Raw genomic sequence first — 20,079 nt, forward strand, 5'->3', positions numbered from 1 at the left:
GTTTCGTGGGTAATACGAAAATTTTCTGCGATACCGTTCAGTTTCGCGAAGCCGATAGACTAACCGAGATAGGTGGGACAATCCGGTAAAGCGGAAGCTTCTGTGGAATCGCGTCATTTTCCCACTCATTTCATTCTTGATCCAGGAATGCAGCTCATCCGGGGTGGATTTGTTCAGGAGGAGCGAGCCGAACGCTGAAATTCGATGAGAGGAGGAAGAACGAGACGCAAAACGAAAGGACAGAGAGAACGGGAGAGCCACGAAGTCGACCACTTCCGTCAATTCGATCTGGTAAACTTCACCGAAGGTACCTAAATTCTAATCGTAGTATGCAGTACGTTAGAGTTCCACAGAGGCAACTGAAGAGGATCGAGGAAAATGGAGATTGGTCTGTCGATAATACGCGTTGGGTGTATGGACAGATACAGAGAGCTGCTCTATGTATACATGCAAACGCGCTAGACGAGATTGTCTCTAACAAGTTAAGATTACGCTGCCAGAATCGCGGTGATCCAATTTCGATTAAATCTGATACGCGGGAGAAAGACTTCGGGAAGCGTAGAGACGCGCGGGAGCACTGTTCGCCGATTCTTCGACGCCCGCGCTAACCGTCAATTTTAACCCTTCGTGGTGAATTTCGCCCTGCGCGTAACCAGAAATGAATTTTAGTTGTTCAGGTTTTCAACTCGAAATATTATTTAATAATTCTTGAACTAATCAAGTTTAGCATTTTTCAATTGCATAATTATACGAAAGAAGGGCTTTTTTCGAGATTTATTATCTACACGGTACTCTGACGATGAATTATGTTGATCGAAACTATCATCATTAGTAGAATAGACGAATAAATTCACCAAAAGCGTTAACTCGATATCGAATAATTTTCAATGACGTAAATTATAAAATATTTTGCATCTTTAGCGCGCGAAAAATCGCCACAACAGGCTAGCAAAAATCAAAGTAACCAGGAGGAGGATTCTAGGATCCAGACACTAGCATGTAGCACGCTCAACGCGAAACGTTCTATTTTCCGGCAACTCAACGGCCACTTCTCTCCCACTTTTCTCGCCCTCCACTCAGCGCTTCAGTCTCAGATGTACCCCGAAAGAAGATATTCGAGCTAAGAGTGCTAGAAGAATCTCGAATGTAGTCGGTGGACTTGCGAATGAAACTAGCATCAGTTTCGTCTGGACGAAACATAGGAAATCCCAGAGAAACTTTCACGATAACGTTGTCGCTAGACGTACGACGGAACTTGCGAAAACTTATTTCGTCTCCTACCTACCATCTAACTACACCTACAAGAATCTTTAACATTTTGATCGGGGAGCCGACAACGGGACGCGAAAACAGAACGAACGTAAACGTAAGCAAAACTCGAAACATGTTACGAAAGCTGCGACTTCTCAGTGATTTAAAAATTTATTTTTTACTACCAAAATCAACTATAAAATTAAATTAATTTAGATTTAATAAAAGTTTATTGCTACATCTCATCCTTTATATTGTGCATGTCATTGTCATTTACTTTTTCTCTCCATTATTTTGTTTCCTTTTGTTCTGTACTTCGACGTGTAGGACGTACTGTTGTTATTATTATACATTTGACAATTTACCACCTCTAACTGAATTTAAAACACATTGGCTTAATATTTGTTAAGAATATCTGAAAATCGATAAGAAATAAACAGACGCGTAACATATATTGTCCTGAGAAAAATATATCTACCATGTATGTTCGTATGTATGTAAAATCAAGAATAACAATTTGTTGATTGAGGCTTCGTTAAAAAGTTATTAACGTTCAAAGTTCCGCCTATAGAACGGCAATTTATTCACTTACTCGAATTTTTTTCTCGAGAATGCGTAAGAATTTGGGGTTATGTGTATTCACCAAAAATGATTTTAATTGACCCCCACAGCTAAAAATAATTTTTTCAGAACGATTTGAAATTTTTTTTTCGCCGAAAAATTTAGGCACCCTGTCGATTTTTCTTAAAAATTCGTTTTTGATTTTTAATAAATTTATTTGACGTCCTACGGAAATTAAATTAGTACTTTTTTGTAGATATCCATGAGGTCTACTTCCATACTAAATTTCATTGAGATCTATTGACTATTGTAGGAGTTATGGACTTTGAACATTGGACAATTTTTATGAGGTTTTTCTCATTTTGCGGGGTCAAGGATCAACTTTTCCAATATTTTTAAAATTTTTACATATTTTTCACCAAAATATGCGTCGTTTGCATTTTGAAACATGACAATCGTCCAATCCGTTCAGAAGTTATGGTGTCTTAAACATATGCATGACATTTCAGGGAAACATGTCAATGTATGGTCAGACATTGTATTTTCGGTACGAATTTTTTTCTCGAAAGTGCGTAGGATTTCGGGAGTATGTCTATTCACCAAAAATGATTATAATTGACCCCCGCAACCAAAAATAATTTTTTCAGAATGATTTGAAATTTTTCTAATTTAACTTTTTAACAAAGCCTCAAACAAACTGATATTCTTGATTTTCGTCTTATTTTGGCCTCTAGAATCTCCCACTAAAATTTTTCCCAAGGATGGTCGAACACCCTGTATAAATATGGACCGCGCTGAATGTTCTAGAAGTAATGTGTGAACCGTTGTCGATGTAATAAAGTAATCTGTAATACATAATTCGTTAGTCGTCTAAAATAAAAACCCTAATATAAAATTAACAATATTAAACACGTCTAAGACGATTGTGTAATGTGAATTTATTTTGTCTTAGAGCAGGAAAAGTACAATTGATATTTGTGATAAATTTCTGAAAAAAAGAATTGTACTGGAGATCGAAAGTATGAAATAACAGTGTACTTTTAGTGGGAAAAATACTCTCAGGGCCTGCCATATGCTGCCAAAACTCGGCTAATGGAGCCGACAAACGTACCGATAGTTTTCTAGTAATAGCAAATGGACGAAAATGGTGGGAACGAACACAGCTCCCGGAGGATCCGGTAAATCTTAACCGAAACAAACTTTCGAAAGGATATATCGTCGCGTGGACGACTTTTCGTGAAAAAGGCGTCTAAAAGGCCGCACGGGACCTAAGGGGCACAGGTTTACCTCCGTAAGGGAGACATTAATCTACGTTGAGGCTCGGCCATGTAAGTGTTGTCTGACGTGGTATAGAAGATAAATGTACAGGTAAGGAGAATTTAGGTCAACATTTCGGTGTCCTACTCACCAACCTCCATTACGTTCGAAGGTATTAGTTAAACGAAATAAAATATCTGACGTGCAAAATTCGCTGGACGAGCTTAAAACGTTCAGTCTAGTATGGAGTCCTAAATGAATAGTGTTCTAGATAAATATAAATGTTTTTAAAAAAATTATATCTAACAAGACAACGACATTGTAAAGGAATGGTACCATAAAGTTTGAACATTTTCGGGAGAAACGAATAAGAGAAGTCGATAACAGAAATGAACGACGACCAAATAAATCCACGAACGTGCGAAAGTCGAGGCAAATTCAGGCGTTGGTCGATTTTACGTAAGGTCTTTTGGGTAAATAGAGGACGTTCGGATAGCTGTTCGAGGAGAGCGGGTGGTTGGAAATTCGGATAACGAAAGTTCGTATAATGGAGGCTCTACTGTCGCACGAAAATGGACCATCGACGAGATAAATTCTGGCGAACCGGTCGGAAATTTGTTTATTTGCCCCCCTCCGTTTATCATAGCGAAAATTCAGGGATTAAATTAACCCCCATCCTCCGTCTTGCTTCTTCATTCTCAGAGTTCGCGCGACTCGTTTGCTCCCGTCGTCGATCCGACGTCGTCTATCCTTAATAGACCATATTATCTCCGGGACGGGAAGTCCGGGTAATTTTAAAAGTTCCCTCGCGTCGGCCCTATGGTGACGCCCCTGGCGCTTTCCATGGGGAATGAGAGATAAAAGCATGGCAGAGCGAAAAGTGATCGTAGGAGGCGAAATGCCCCAGTTTGAACGCGAAAGAGAAGGGATCGCCCTCCTACGGAGAGGATATTTTCTGAGCTTTTTTTCCCCCCCAGTGCTTTTGCGGACCGAATATCGCAGCCCAGCAGGTACTCGCTCCGAAAATAGAAAATGTCGACGAAACGGCTGGTTTCGATAGTCGAACCTTTATTATCCCGGACTCGCGCTTTCGGAGAATTAGTGTAATTGAGATTTGATTTATAAGCACTGAAATACGCCCCAAATTTTGACCACAACAGAGAAAATAAAGAAAAGTTAAACTCGGAGAAGTATCGTCTGTTTTTAGTAATAAAGAAAATCAATTTCCTGTAACAAGAACGGTTTGTAAATGAGACTCTTTTTGTCGAGTACTCGCGCCCTGTTACAAAATGGCGCAATTAAGTACTGCGACGCAACCGCCAGCAAGAAAGCTTTACGCTCTTATTTGTCAATGCGATATATGATCGTACATTAGAAGAACGCCGTTGTTTTCCACCATTGTATAACGTCTTCCTATTAGTTGAGTAGCCTGGCGAAAAAGCGATAGACGTTCCTCGCAACTCAGGTGGAAAGCAGAGAGAAATGTATCGAGTGCAACGGAAGGACGGATACGAACAACGAAGCTTATACGAACGACTCGGTGAAGAAACAACAGAGATATTAACATGCGGACTAAAGTATTTACCGTGTATCGTTTTCTACTTTTTGCGCTGCATGCACGCGAATAAACGAGTCTAGCGCAACAGAAAGGAAGAAAATAATAAAAAACAATCAAAAGCGTATCGCGTGTGCAGGTATATCCAGACGCGTACGTGTTGTTTCGCCCGGTAACATTGCTCGTATTACAATGTTTGCACTTTTATGTGTTTCAGCTTTCTGATCCTGCTGTGATGGAAATACGTGGAACGGCAGATTTTGTTTTGTACCATCTCTCTTTTTCTATCTTTACTACCATTGCCAATTGAACTACTGAAATCGCTGAAGCAAGCAAACGTGGACTTTCTTTCCCTAACTCTTTGACTACGGCGCGATCTTGGAGTAATCTTTCAACAGGAACGGCGCGTTGTTCGCACACCAGTCGCTCCCCTGTGCAGTCCAGTCACTAAGATTCTTAAGATTTAAAAAATTATAATTGCAAATAAATTAAAATTATCAATTTTTATTTATTTCAAGCAGCTTTTTAAGCTATTTTAATTTACTTAACTCAATTTATAGATTCCTCCAATAATAATGGGTAATTAAATATAAAGGAAAAAATCCAAAATTGAAGATGGGTACAAAAGTGTGGAGGGATTATACATCCGCCTTTCGTACATATTGATGGACTTGTGAGGGTATCTAGACCATTATAAGACGAAAATCAAGAATAAGAATTTGTTGATTGAGGCTTCGTTAAAAAGTTATTAACGTTTAAAGTTCCATGCCGATTAAAAAATTTTAAATCATTCTGAAAAAATTATTTTTGGTTGCGGGGGCCAATTACAATCATTTTTGGTGAATACTTCTACCCCCGAAATCCTACGCACTTTCGAAAAAAAAATTCGACTAGATGGACAAATTTTTCAAGAAAATTAAAAAATTTCAAATCGTTTTAAAAAAATTATTTTTGGTTGCAGGGGCCAATTATAATCATTTTTGGTCAATAGACATACCCTCGAAATCCTACCCACTTTCGTGAAAAAAATTCGAGAAGGTGTGACATTTTTCGACAAAATTAAAAAATTTTAAATCGTTCTGAAAAAATTATTTTTGATTGCAGGGGTCAATAATAATCATTTTTGGTCGATAGACATACGCCCGAAATCCTATCCACTTTCGAGAAAAAATTAATTACCGAAAATATAATCTGTGACCAGAAATGTTACCCTAAAATTTCATGCAAATCTTTGAAACATCATAACTTCTGAACGGATTGGAGGATTTTAATGTTTAAAAAAACAAATTACGCGTATTTTGTTGGAGAATATGTGGAAATTCAAAAAAAATTCGAAAAGTTGTTCTTCGACCTCTTAAAGTGAGAAAAACACCATAAGAATGGTCCAATTTCTCAAACGGTCATAACTCCTACAATAGTGAACATATTTCAATGAAATTTTTTTCTGAAATAGTGCTTATGGGCACCGACAAAACAGTACTAAACAACTTTTCCGTACCCCGTGAAACAAAATTATTAAAAATCAAAAACGAATTTTTAAGTAAAATCGACAGGGGGTAATGGGTGCCTAATGTTTTCGGCAAAAATAAAAAATTTCAAATCGTTCAAAAAAAATTATTTTTAGCCAGGGGGATCAATTACAATCATTCTTAGTCAATACATATACCCATGAAATCCTATCCAGTTTCGAGAAAAAAATTTAATAAGAGGACAAATTTTTCAAGAAAATTAAAAAATTTCAAATCGTTCTAAAAAAATTATTATTGATTGCAGGGGTCAATCACAATCATTTTTGGTGAATACACATACCCCCGAAATCCTACGCATTTTCGAGAAAAAAAATCCTTACCGAAAATACAATGTTTGACCATACATTGATTGACTCCCCTGAAATTTCATGCGTATGTTTATAAAATCATAACTCCTGAACAAATTGGAAGATTTTAATGTTTCAAAATGTACTACACTCGCACGCAACTGTTTGCAGATTGTCGTTCTACAGGCGGAACTTTAAACGTTAACAACGTTTTAACAAAGCTTCAATCAACAAATTGTTATTCTTGATTTTCGTCTTATTTTGGCCCCTAGAATCTCCTATTAAAATTTTTCCCTGGGATGCCCGAACACCCTATACCTTTCATATATACATATTGATAGACTTGTGAGAACGTAAATTCTTTAACATTAGAAACAACCAGAAGTCTGACAATTCCTAATTGCAATGTACAGAGAACCTTTTAACGTTATAAATTTTATCACAGCTGTCATGCAACGAAGAAGCGGTTGTTTCTCAAAGCAGGTCAAGTTCCAAAGAAAATACAAAATTCGTCGACGTCACCGGACCACTTCATCAGCAACAGGAGTACAATATAATAATTTGTCCCCTTACGTGACAGCCAATGCATTTTAATACGTTTCCCGCCTCTCATTTCGCTGACAGAGCGGGCACGATGAAAGCGGCTATGTTCCTTCGGGAACGTCAAGATATTTCCCGGTGGATTACCGGGAATTTTAAATTTTCTGAAAGACGAGGAACGTCACCGTCTTGTACGCCGTTCAACCAACGAGGCAACTTTTCGCCTTCTACGCGGAGCGCGTTTACCAGATTTTTCCATTATGGCAAACTTTGATCGAATCGTTAACACTGACGCCACACGGAGACCGATCGGATGTTACTATCAAAAGAGGAACACGAAAACCGTCAGTGTAGCTAGCAGCTGGAAAGATCATTCCCCGAGCTGAGGAAACTACCTAACCCTGAGTATAAGTTCTTTCGCGAGCATTGAACTGCTTTAAAAAAAAAAGACACATTCTCAACCAGGAATTTAAAACGTTCCGAAAATTTTAGATTAAGTAGTTTCCAATTGTCTGGAAACGATATGTTGACGAACAATTTTTAAACGAGCCCCCCGAAGGCATAAATCTCACGCGAGCTCGCGTGATTAATATATCGCGGAAACTTTGAATCCTACGGTATAAAATTATGTAAACTTTACCCTGGAACCGTAGCTTGCCGAAGTTAAAAGGGCTTACAACATTGCTATGTATGCGCAAAATGCGCGCAACTTTCTCTAAGAAGCTTTGATACCGCGAATTTTCACAGCAATGTAACGGCGGAAGATCCAAGCAATCGTAGTAATCCGCGGAAAAAAGATAGAAGGCGGGAAACTTCGAGTAAGTCGAGGAGAACACACGCGTAACCTTTCCAGGGGGCTAAATATTTTAATAATCGTTGCAAAGAACGATTTGTCAAACTTAATCCTCTTTTTAGGAAACTTTCGACGCGTTGGAAACGAAGTACAGGAATTCTTGTTTGTCAAAATAATATCAATAGCAAGTTTAGGTAATATATCATACATTCGTTTAGGATTATCCGCGTTAATCTTCTCTTTCGATTAAAGATTATCGGTTCACGTTGGCAAATACTGATCGAAGCAATATTGATCGAATGTTGTAATTAAAATTGTACCGTAACAAAACATCGTGATCAAACATTGTCTCAAAGCTGAAAGCTACCATTATTTCCTCAATATTGACACTTTCAAATAAAATGTTTACATTCCACTATGAACCCGGTAGAACCGGAGCTACACTGATCACGCATCGCCATTAATGAACCAGGCGCGCCCATCTACTAAATCGTATAAAATGAAATGTAAATATTTTTACGGTCGCTTGAAAACTTCTCTACTTTACGTTCGGAAATTACATTACAAAAATTGCAATCTCCTTTTTATTTTATTAGCAAATACGTCTATAAGGCCAAATAATCAGTTACTTCTTACTATACATGTTGGTTAAAAAAAAAAACTAACTTTGTCAATTAATATATATACAAAGTATTTTAAACTGATTGAATGTCGTGTGTTTTTAATAAAATAGCTTTGATTCCCTGAAGTTTTCGGGCATTGTTTAACATCTTCCTGCAGGAAAGGAACACTAAACAACGTCGTAACTTTCAACAGGTGAAGAATAGTGGTGTCGCGGAATCTACGGCTGTGAAAGAAATTCATTCTCAGAAAGCAGCTGTACAGTCACCGTTTCGAGAGATTCTGCATGGTGGAAACTCAGGGCTAGCATAAACACACTCAAGTTTTGGGGGGTTGAGTGCAGCAGCCCGTCACTTGCACAGCCGCCATTCTACAAAGGAACCCTCCCCCGTAAGTACTTGAGTACAGGAGACACCGTCGACTAAGAATTTGTTGCTGTTTCTTGTTCCCGTACTGCCACGACTACTGAAGGGCTCCTAATGCCCGGTGTAAGTTTAACGCTGGTTATCGGCTCGTACAAACCGCCCAGCATCGTTAGTACAGCTTTCGATAAACACTTTCGACCTCGTTTCACTGCCAGCAGTGAACGAAAACTGTTTCCAAGTAACTTTGTCCTACAGTTCGTATTATACATATACCAACCCCTTAACATTTAGGAATTTAATCTTTTGGAAATAAATTAGGCCATAATAATACTTCCTATTCCTAGATAGTGCTATATAAAATAAATATTCGGAAGCAGTTTAGTTTATTGCAATTAATAATTTAAATTACGGAAATACTATTTAATCTGTGTCTCATAAATATACCAACTGTAAACAAAACTCATTTTATTTTAAATCTTATGTACGAAAACAAAAATTTAATAATTTATTACGTTTCCACTCACAATCCAATTGCTGGAAATATAATAAAAATGTTAAAGATTGGTATATCAATGAAAAGCTTGAAATTTAGTATTTTGAATTTTTACATAACCACTTCTATTATATGCACTAAAGTATCATAATTCTTTCGCTTTATTTACTTAAATAGTATTATACATTATTCCAAAATGCCGCATTATCATATTCCTAATCTGTTAAAATATTTAAATATAGACGGGTTGGTATATTTATGATGCACACTGTATTACGTTTCCTATATAAAATAAACAAACGTTACGGAGCACTGTCGCATTCTACGTTCAGATTTCACGCTCAACTTTTAAATACAGCGAGCAAACTTGTGCTTTATTTCCAGAAAAATCCTTGTAAACGCGAATCCTTATTCTGAAAACGCGATCTCCCGAACAATACCGCATAATAAAAGCAACCCAAGAAGAAACCATTGTGTACTGTTCCTACACGCGTTCCTGTGTAGTGAGACGATTCAAGAAACCGCTTAGAATCGCTATAAAAAAGTGGAAGAGTGTGTTTCACTGCGTTAAAAACATTCGTTCCATGGTCGTCGGACTGGTAGGAAGGTGCAATAATGGTTTTACGTTCTATTATTATATTCAGATGACGAACACTCGCAAAACGCTTTCAAGTGTTCTCGTAACATGCTACAAAAGATGACTGCCGTGCTAAGCACTGTTCTAGACCATGGAGTACAGGCCGTAACTGTAAAAATAATCAAAGTGTAGCCTGTCTACATCGCTACTAACAGCGTAATACCCTGGTCGTTTTACGATCCTCTTTTCCTCGACATTTCAAGGCCCGACAACGCGCAACGAATGCACGCGTATATCGCGCGGTCTTTCGTCGTTGTCCTTTATACCCTTTATATTATATTTACTAATTTGCATACTAAAGGCATTCTAAAACTAGAGTCTACGTGCTCTTGGGGAAAAAATATGTTACACTGTGTTACGTGAAAAATACTTAAAAAATAAAGGAAATTATTTTCTGTCAAAGATGTCTCCTTGGAATCTTAACAAAGTTAAATTCAACTTAACAATAGTTTTTTTCCAGGTTAATAAGAACTTTAGGAGCATAAATAAAATTAACAATTTCGTTTAAGATTTTTAAATTATACACTCGATCGACTTTTTAGAAGAAATGCAAGGTCTTTTCACGTAGTACGAAAATATCTTTGCCTACCATGAAGTTTAATTTAAAACAATGTATGCAGATATCATTAATATATTCACGATAAACTCTTTGTAACAGAGTTAATAAGACGCTTTGCATATAGTAAAACTAGTATACGTGAGATAGTAGGTGAGCTTCATTCACGCGTGAATATATTGTGCAGAATTCATGGAAGTATGGATAGTGGTAAAATCGGAAAATATAAATTTTCCAGTTTCAAATTTTCAACGAGTAAAAAATATTAACACGTTCAAACCGTCATGATTTGATCGCTGAATAAAGTAACCAACGCTACAAAACTTAACAAGTTACATATTAAATCTTATTTCACTCGTTCCTATTATTCAAACGAAAACAATTGCAACCAGCCATTTATTGTTTCTGTTTAATATTTTCGACCAACAGTCTACGATCATTTTCAAAACTACCAATACAAGATAATCTACGTTAAATGTAAAATAACACATGCTCGTAGAATAAAATAATATGATACAATATTAAACTACAAAATGTAATATTATATCAAATATTCAATTGTTCCTCATCACGTAATTTATATTTTTCTTTTTTAATATAGATAAACAAGCTATATTCCTAATAATTTTCTTATTTATTTCCATCCCTCAGAAACTTTCAAGGAACCTTGATGAAACACGAACAGCCTAGTGTAATCCGTTAGCTACTGCACTATTCAAACGTTCGCTCTGTTGGTAGTCTTTGAAAAAGGTATTTTATAAAGAATCTGAAGGATACAACGGGATTCGAGGATTCTACTCACGAAGGTGCATAAGGAATGAAAAAGGATACGCCTTTGGGGTGTAATGGCAGATCTTCCTGTAAAAGTAAAGTGTTAAATCCGTTTATACCGAGAATCTATTCAAGTATTTATATAAAACGTTCTGTCCAAGTCCATGAGGGATTGGTCAGAGACCAGGGGTTGCCTCTTCCGTCGAGGAACCTATTTTCTATTCCGAAGGAAGCTACACGGCAATGCATACTGAGAATGTAGCACGCGGATGTACCCGAATATACCCCTTTCCTCCAAAAAGAACGTCTAGAGCGCCTCGATCTGAATGGGTAGTGCTTTTCTGGATGAACATTATACTTAATGCAAAAAGAATAAAGATTCTGAAAGGCACGGACACGGTAGGACATTTCGTATGCATGGTACGTGTTAACTTAAGGAACGCATTTCAGAAGCAAACATATTTTTCAGACGTACATCCTTGCACCCGTGTCCTGACTTTTGTTTTAATATTTCCAGCTACTCCTCAAACGCTAGAAACGAGTATATCACCTTCCTTTTTTTTTAAATCCAGAGTCTCTTTTCTCCCAACAATCGTCCCAAAAAAATTTAAGTCCTTTGAACTTTATGCGAACGTAACTTCATTTTTATTGCTTTTTTGAACAAACCGCAACCAACGCGTATTACAATGTTCCACGTTTTATATATTTTCCTCTTTCATACGTGAAACTACTGTGTGGCAATAACGAAAAAGAAAATGCTGATTTTAAGAGAATATAAATTCGTATTTAAGCTAAATTTTATCCCACGACAATGCTTTATTTGCCTTGGCGTCGTCGTAAAACGAGTTTTAAGAGCCAACATTTTACGTTGCGATCCAGGAACCAATTTTCTTCCCGCATTTACCCACAGATGGTTCCATTGTCAAGTCTTTTCCGAGGGGAATATTGTCTCTGTCAGCGAATACGAATTTTTAAGCACTGTCGACTCCTAATCAGCGCGTCATTCTTTGTCCAAACCAGACACAATGTGCCCGATCTTATCTAACGAAATACGACGTTCCTCGCATCCCGCTATCGCCGAATCGTAACTAAATCGTATACCCGCGAATAAAACCGGCAATCAAACGAGGAAAATTACCAATTCGACTTCCTGCCATGTTCACCCGCCGATTCAAAGGTATACGCGAAAATGGAGAAACGTAAATTTCAACGAATTTTTATTTTAATCTTTTTTTTATGCTTCTGTATGTGCTACTTTCTAAATTGTGAGAACTTATCTTAATTATATAATGTCTCTAAGATAACCAATAACAATATTGATGACGGTTGGTAACACCATCAACCTGAAATATCAAAGTAAATGTCTTGCAAGTTTATATTTAAGAAAGAAATTCGACCCATAGAGGGTCAAGCTGATCAAGTTACGTGATTCATCCAATATGAATCAGTAATATAACATAGAACACAAAATATTACGAATAAAACGAAGAAAACTCTTAGGTCCGCCTAATATAAATCACTCATCAGCATGAGCGTCAATAATCGAAATTTCCGCGCGTGAGATGGAAAGATGAGCGTAATGCTTCTCTCTAGACTCGAATCCCCTCCCCTCAGAACGATCTACCTTCGACATAACCCTTTCAAGCGATCATAGACAGGAACGGCCATTTTCTTCCAGGGCGTGCAAACCAAGAGCGTTACTTCTGTCGACTTTGCACCGAAGGGAATATCGTCGCTGTCAGCGAATATGTTTTATAGCAGCATCGCGCCAGGATACGGCTCTAGCAGGTACAGCGCGCGGCTGCAAGATAGATTGAGTGAAGAGAGGGGAAAAGGGGGAGAGGAGAGGGGAATGAAGAGAGCAAGAGAGAAGAAGATAGAAAAAAAAAAGATGTCGTATACCATCGGGCTAGGTGGGTATTGGATTTGTAATAGGGGCCATACGGGCTATAGGCACACACCACTCTTCCAACCCCTACTTCCGTCGACCCAGCCACCCCCGACCCGGTCAACCCCACCTCGCCTCATGTCGAAATTGCGAACCATTTTCTCGGATAGAAGACGTCGCTGCGGCGCAAAGTCTCCTGGCTCGACTGAATGCATTATTCGCACGAGAGAGCAAAGAGCTACCGGGTGTTCTCGTTTTTACTTTTTCCTTATGAGCCCCCCACCACCCCTCCCTTCTCGACGAGGACGCGATTCGTTTAATACGAACGCGACAGGCCCGGAAAATCTATTCGATCACGCTCCCATGGACGCTCGAGATTGAAATAAAAGTTAATGATTCTAACGAAATATACTCTAGCTTGAATTTATTGGCCAGATGAAATAAAAATTAACGCAGTTACTCTCACTGATATTCGTACGCTATAATGGTGATTCGTTTTTTATGAAAGGAAGCTTGTTTTTTATAACAAATTGAAAACAAAACTTGACGGTTGTGGCAGGTTGTAAACACCTGGTTCTCGCCTGATCACCGAAGTGAAGCTGCATTGGGCGCGGTCAGTACTAGGATGGGTGACCGCGTCGAAAAACACCATGTATTGTTGATTTGTTTATTGATAACAGTATTGTATGCTGTTGTTTATATTACACCTAAGTATTAGGAATTACTTGCCGTTTAATATTTAAACAAAAAAAGGCAAACAAAACTACTTCGTAAATAGAAGTAAAAACACAGTGTAATAAACAATATTTGATGAAAATAAATGGGAAAAAGAATTCATAAGAAACAAAACTTCGTAAATAGGAAGTAACACAGTGTAATATACACAATATTTCATAAAAATAAATGGGAAAAAGAATTCATAAGAAACAAAACTACTTCGTAAATAGGTGGTAAAACAGTGTAATAAACAATATTTGTTAAAAATAAATGGGAAACAAAATTCATAAGAAACAAAACTACTTCGTAAATATAATAGAAGTAGCGCAGTGTAGTAAACAACATTTGATAAAAACGGAAAAAATTCATAAGAAACAAGTTTCTTTTCATTCATAGTGAATCACCATAACGTACGGATACAAGTGGGGAGAGTAACTGGTAGATTTTTACGTGATGCATAAATGATACCGAATCCGTAAAGATGCTACTATTAAAAATAAAAATTCCAAGTTGTTCTTTGGTTTATCGAAGAATTCAACTACCCAAGACACTTTTACCGTTTGCATTGAAGTGTAAAAAAACCCGTTTCACGTCCGCAGACAACATCCGGTACCAATGGAGATTACTACGGTTTATTCTCGGGATTTATTTAACCATACTGGTCAACGTAGCGAACACAATCGGCCTCGATTATGGCGTACGCGGGAGTCCTGCTCTGGCTCGTAAAATAAAGTGGTCTCGGTTGGAACACCATGTCCGAGAGATTGAGTTGCTCGGCGTCATGGGAGGACACTGTTCCTGGGAAACGATTAATCCTCATTGGTTAGAATTCGCGCGATTGTACACACTTCATGACACTTTCGTTTGAGCGGACGACCATTCGTTCTCGCGACCAGCTACGCGATTAATAGCGCCACACTTCACGGTGAAACGGAAAATATTCAACGATCCACAAGATATAATGACTCGCGAAATCGATCAAGCGCCACTCCTTTAAACTTTTTATTCGATCAAACTGAAATCCCTGATCTTTCTAAACGTATTTGATATATACCTTGAAGTTAAATTAATACAAAAAATAAATTTAGATGTTTCCAAGATTGCCAGGGCTTTCAAAACATTCAGGGTTTTTAAAATATTCAGGACGTCTGAAATATTCTAAGCAGGACCGACGCTAGGGTTTACCAACTCCCCTTGGGAACTTCCAATTTAGGCGACCCCTTCGAACTCGTATAATACCAATTAAAAATAAAAGGAACAACAATTTTTACTTTGGTGTGATATCAAACGAGATATATATTTATAAAGTTTGTATGAAAAGCTATATTCATAGATAATAGATATTATTAATATTTCCGCAAAGAAATAAATATACACGTGTCTGGATTTTTAAATAAATGGAGCGATGAGTTTTAGTGTAAAAAAAGATGGCGGAAGTTCTATATGGAATTGACTGTATTTAATATTTTTATAAAGAAACGCGAACTAATATAACGAAAAAATAACGGAGACTTTAACGTGGATCGGTGTTTATTTCGACGGGACGTAAACAGGTTTTTGAAAAATCCCCTGAAAACGCGAAAGTATAAAGATGGTAATATTATCGCATTACGTTAACCGGCTGACCGGCGAGGACCACTTAAAAACATCGTTGATTTACGTTTACTGTTAATTTATACCATTTCGCGCGGTAATTATGAAAATGAGAGGAAGCATTACCTAACTTTCTTAATTACTTTCTATACCTGTGAAAGAGCGTTACGCGAAAAGAAGGCTTTGCAAAAAAGTTATTGTAATCGCCCGTAGGGCCTACGTTTTAAAGAATTTCAAATACCCCGGTTTAATTAATTCCTTCGACGACTTTCGAGTATAAACGACCTCGCCTTGGGAATTCGAAAAATTTGGAAATTTATGGACAGTGTGGTTGAAGGTTCCAATCACTTTTAGTATAACGAACGTAAATAAACTGTTTTCTTTTTTTAACAAAAAAAAAAGCCTCTTTAAGTTCCTCCGATCTATATTTCTTTTCAATATTAGTGTTGGGAATTCCAACATTTTATACTATCGGACACTTCATTTATTTCCCATATTACTTAAATCACTTAATTTGGTCATCTAGCAATAGTACCTTATTTTACAAAAGGAATTGCCATGCCCTAAAGCCATTAAGCCATACTTAATTAGTTTCTTAATAATCGCCACAGAATAGAACAGAACACAGTGACACAAGAACATTGAAAAGTTACACAAGAAAAGTTACAGTCAGAACACTTGACAAGTTACAATAGAACAAAGAACAGTTACAGATACATAGTATACAAGAGTGTAATAGAACAAAATGCCAAGAAATCTACGAACCATTTATATATGTATAATTGTTAACACGTGTATATATATTTGTTAATAAATTTACGGTGTTTGTAAATAGTTCTTGTACTTATCTATTTACTAAATAACTCGACTCCACGAATCTTGTGGGAGCCAACAATTAGAATACAGCTTTTTTTTTTAAAAAAACATGTTGATTTAGTGATCTCGAAACATTTAAATGAATACCTTGCAACCCTATATTGTCGTTTAAACAATAATCCTACACGGAACAGGCGGTAAATATCTTTCTTTCCAGATGCGTGAAACGTTCTGTTATGACAGTGGCTTAAGATCGAGAGGAAGCTGTCTCGAAGGAGGAAGAAAAAAATAAGAAGAGCGAGGAACGAAAGTACCCGAAGTCAACGGCGTATGCCAGGCACGTAAGTGTTGTTTATCGCGGAAAACGCTCCCGGTTGTCCTCGGGTTCGAATTGTTTCGAAGAAAAATAGGGATCCCCCGGTGTTATATCCCATTGCCCCGAACACCAGATATACAGAGCGCGCCTTGATTATGCGCAACACGTATTCTCAAACACAATCCCGCGACACTCGTAACGCAGGTGGAATTCGAGGCTTCCTCCAGGCAGATAACTGCATTAATTAAGTCTCCTGCAAATGAGGAGATACCCATGTAACAAAGGTGAATTAACACTAATTCACGTTCGTGCGTGTGGCTCTGTATGCGCGACGACGTTCCACTCTCGAAACCAAAATGGAAGGACAAGTCCCAGGGCCGAGTAATTAAGCCAAGAGAGAAAATTCACGGCGGATCGACGCATACGTGCACGTACACAAGCTCACGGAGGAGTAAAAAATAAAGTAACGACGGAGAATTTGAAGTACAAACGGTAACCCGAATCAAGAAAGGCGAAAAAGTAGACGCGGCCTTCGTTATCCAAATGTTCGTACTGTTCCCCCTCAAAGGGACGCGTTAACGTTATTTAGGATCGCGAGAATGTTTAAAATACAATCCTTGGACCAGAGAAGAGCAAATTTTATTCGAATGTCACCTATGTTTCAAACAGTGGTTGAAACGGTTCCGAAAATAACTGTTTCAGACTGAGTTAAAACAGTTATTAGAACAGAAAAAATGTACCCGAACGGAAAATAAGAAATAAGAAATGCTTGAATATATTCTTGTAACTGCCTTTAAAGTTCCAACATCCAAACAAGGATCACTCCAAGCTCAGTCTGAAGTAACATTTTACCCTCAAGGATGCTAAATATGTACTGTCTTCGCTTTCTATTACTTTGACAAGATCGCTATATTTGTTTCATAGATAATACATAATGTACTATACTAAATACAATGGAATCGGTAAAAAAGAAGCCATAATTTTATATTATGTATAAAACTACCATGAAAGACCACTACTGAAAAAACTTTGCATCTTCCACAACCTCGTTAAGAGATATACCTTTAATAATCTTTAAATATAATACACTAACAATAAAGCAAAAAGAACATATCGAATTAAAATATCAATACGTTGTATTTTTAATTTCCTTTATTTTTTCTAAATTATTATACAGAAAACAATAAATGTACTAGTATATTATAATGCTAGTAATATTTTCCCAAAAGCTAAAAAAGGGCTTATACTAAGAAATATGTAACTTCTATGCTATATAAATTCAGTTAGTATTAATAATAACATTTAATATGTAACTATGAAAGACCAAGCTTGTAAGATTATAATCATTGAAGATGTCTGTTTATAATAATAAATATATTTAATTTAATATTTGGTAATAATTTTAATTTTAATTCAATATTACGTTTAATTTAAATACTGAAAGACATCTTTAAGTCAATAATTAAATGTCAAGTACTATATTATGTTTTTATATATAAGATAAAAAGAAAGTGTATGTAAAATATAAACTTACCTGTAAACTCGGATGGCAACCTAATTCCAGCAACGTACGCACTACACCGGCATGTCCTTTGTTAACCGCGATATGGAGGGCTGTTTGACGCCTTTTATTTCTCGCATTCAAGTCAGCTCCAGCACCAGCCAACAATGCCATTACACCCGGTTCATCTCCAAAAGCTGCATGATGTACAGCTCTATCGCCATCTTTATCCTAAATGTACCATATACGTGCATAATTTTAAATACACCTATTTTTAATATCCCACATTTATGTAAACATTCCTTTAAAATATATAAATAAAAAATAATACTCACTTCAATTTCTACATCTGCCTTATAGCGGAGGAGAATTTTAATAACTTCTAGATGACCATTTTGACTTGCAGCTTGCAAAGCAGTATGGCCAGCAAATACACCGTTTACATCAGCTTCGGGTCTTTTCAAACATTCTTCACATTTAGCAGCATCGCCATTCGCGGCAGTTTTTACTAATTCTTCGTTAACATCGCCCGAGACATGTGTCTCAAATAATTTTTTCAACAGTGCCGATAAACGTTCTGAAAAAAAATAATATATATATATATAGTTACAGAAGATAGTTCGTAGAAAAGAAATATAATTCAATTGTCTATGATGATTTAAACGTACCTCCACTGCTATTTCCTGGAACACTACCATCGCTACTTGCTACTTTCGTGACCGCTTGAGGATTGTATGTCCAAGATGTACTGCAAACTTCTACTTTTAAATCTCCATCGTGATATATTTGCAAAACTCTACCAATTTTCCCCATAGTCTGATAAAACATGTAAACATTATTAAAAGTAAGTTGGAAGTGCTAAAATTCTTGATTGGAAAATAGTACGAACCGGTGCCATTGCTTCGGCCCATTCGCCATGACCGCGTTGAAGCAATTTAATTTTCTCTAGATCGTTACATATTTGTACCAAATCTCCAACCGCAAATGTTTGGTTATCAGAGCTTGAACTGGTAACTGGTACTGGTATTTGTACTTTCGTCAATACAGCAGGATTGAAAGTCCACCGATTTCCACTTGGATATGACACGACAATATCATGATCTTCGTCAATACCAACAACAGTGCCAGTAGTGCCGAGACATTCGAACATTCCATCTGTCCAACCACCATGTCCATGTTGTAATGACTGTACTATTTCTAATTCTAAATCAACATTAACCTATAAATAAAAAGACATCATTTATCACTTTTATTTTTAAAAGTTAAAGTAACTAATTATTATTACAAAAATTATATATACTATGGCGTGCTTGTTAGATCGAGGAATGGTAAGCGAGATAGCAGAAATTAACCCCTTGCCCTACGATTTAAGTTTCAATAGCTTGTGCCATAAACGACAACAAGGCCGGTCACAAAACTGAGACGAAATAACAACGACGAGAATTTACGACGGAAAGACCTAAGCCCGTTTTTTATTTACGTTGGGCGCATATACAAACCACGAAAGCCTAGTAAGTACGTGTTGTTTACGATGTTGAGTCCGACCGATGCAACGTGTGGGCTCTCACCCGTGATTGACTCATTTATGGCCCGATTAGCTGACCACGAGTCTCACTCGTGGTTGTAGAACAAGGGGTTGACAAAAGGAAAGGAACAAGGAGCGTTTCGTTCCGGGCCTACTAGTGTACTCATCAAGCATCCTAGCAGGCCCTGCTTTAGACGCCAGGATATTGGATAGTCGGTCGAAAAGTTTATATTTAAGAATGGAAGGATCAGACGAGCGTTTGCAAGAAAGCAGCCCCTCTGGTGGGGAGTACGGGAGGTGTCTTTAATTACCTGATCTCCAATTTGTAATCCATGTGGTCCAGTTCGACCTGGACCCTGTTCACCTAATAGTGGCAAATGATCCCTATATACTGTCTGACCCTTAGCATCGTTAACGACTTTCAAATCCGCCTAAACCATAAACCATTATTCATTATTTACGTAGTTCTTCTATATTAACCCCTCGCTTGAATAAAATATAAATGCT

The 20,079-nt window shown here is 37.2% G+C and overlaps 1 protein-coding gene across 2 annotated transcripts in view; it reads right to left on the reverse strand.

The window, feature by feature from the left end:
* Positions 1-20,079, reverse strand: part of LOC122400377 (E3 ubiquitin-protein ligase MIB1) — a 704,083-nt gene that overhangs the window by 682,682 nt on the left and 1,322 nt on the right. For both annotated transcript variants that reach the window (XM_043401814.1, XM_043401813.1), the window contains exons 4-8: positions 19,884-20,003; positions 18,937-19,266; positions 18,716-18,863; positions 18,383-18,624; positions 18,081-18,278 (exon numbers count right to left, since the gene is read on the reverse strand). In XM_043401814.1, coding sequence (XP_043257749.1) covers positions 18,081-18,278; positions 18,383-18,624; positions 18,716-18,863; positions 18,937-19,266; positions 19,884-20,003 — 1,038 coding nt within the window. The remainder of the gene's footprint in view (positions 1-18,080; positions 18,279-18,382; positions 18,625-18,715; positions 18,864-18,936; positions 19,267-19,883; positions 20,004-20,079) is intronic.

This window comes from Colletes gigas, unplaced genomic scaffold (genome assembly GCF_013123115.1).
Source record: "Colletes gigas isolate AHSC1104 unplaced genomic scaffold, ASM1312311v1 Colletes_gigas_Sc00017, whole genome shotgun sequence".
Taxonomy (NCBI): Eukaryota; Metazoa; Arthropoda; class Insecta; order Hymenoptera; family Colletidae; genus Colletes; species Colletes gigas.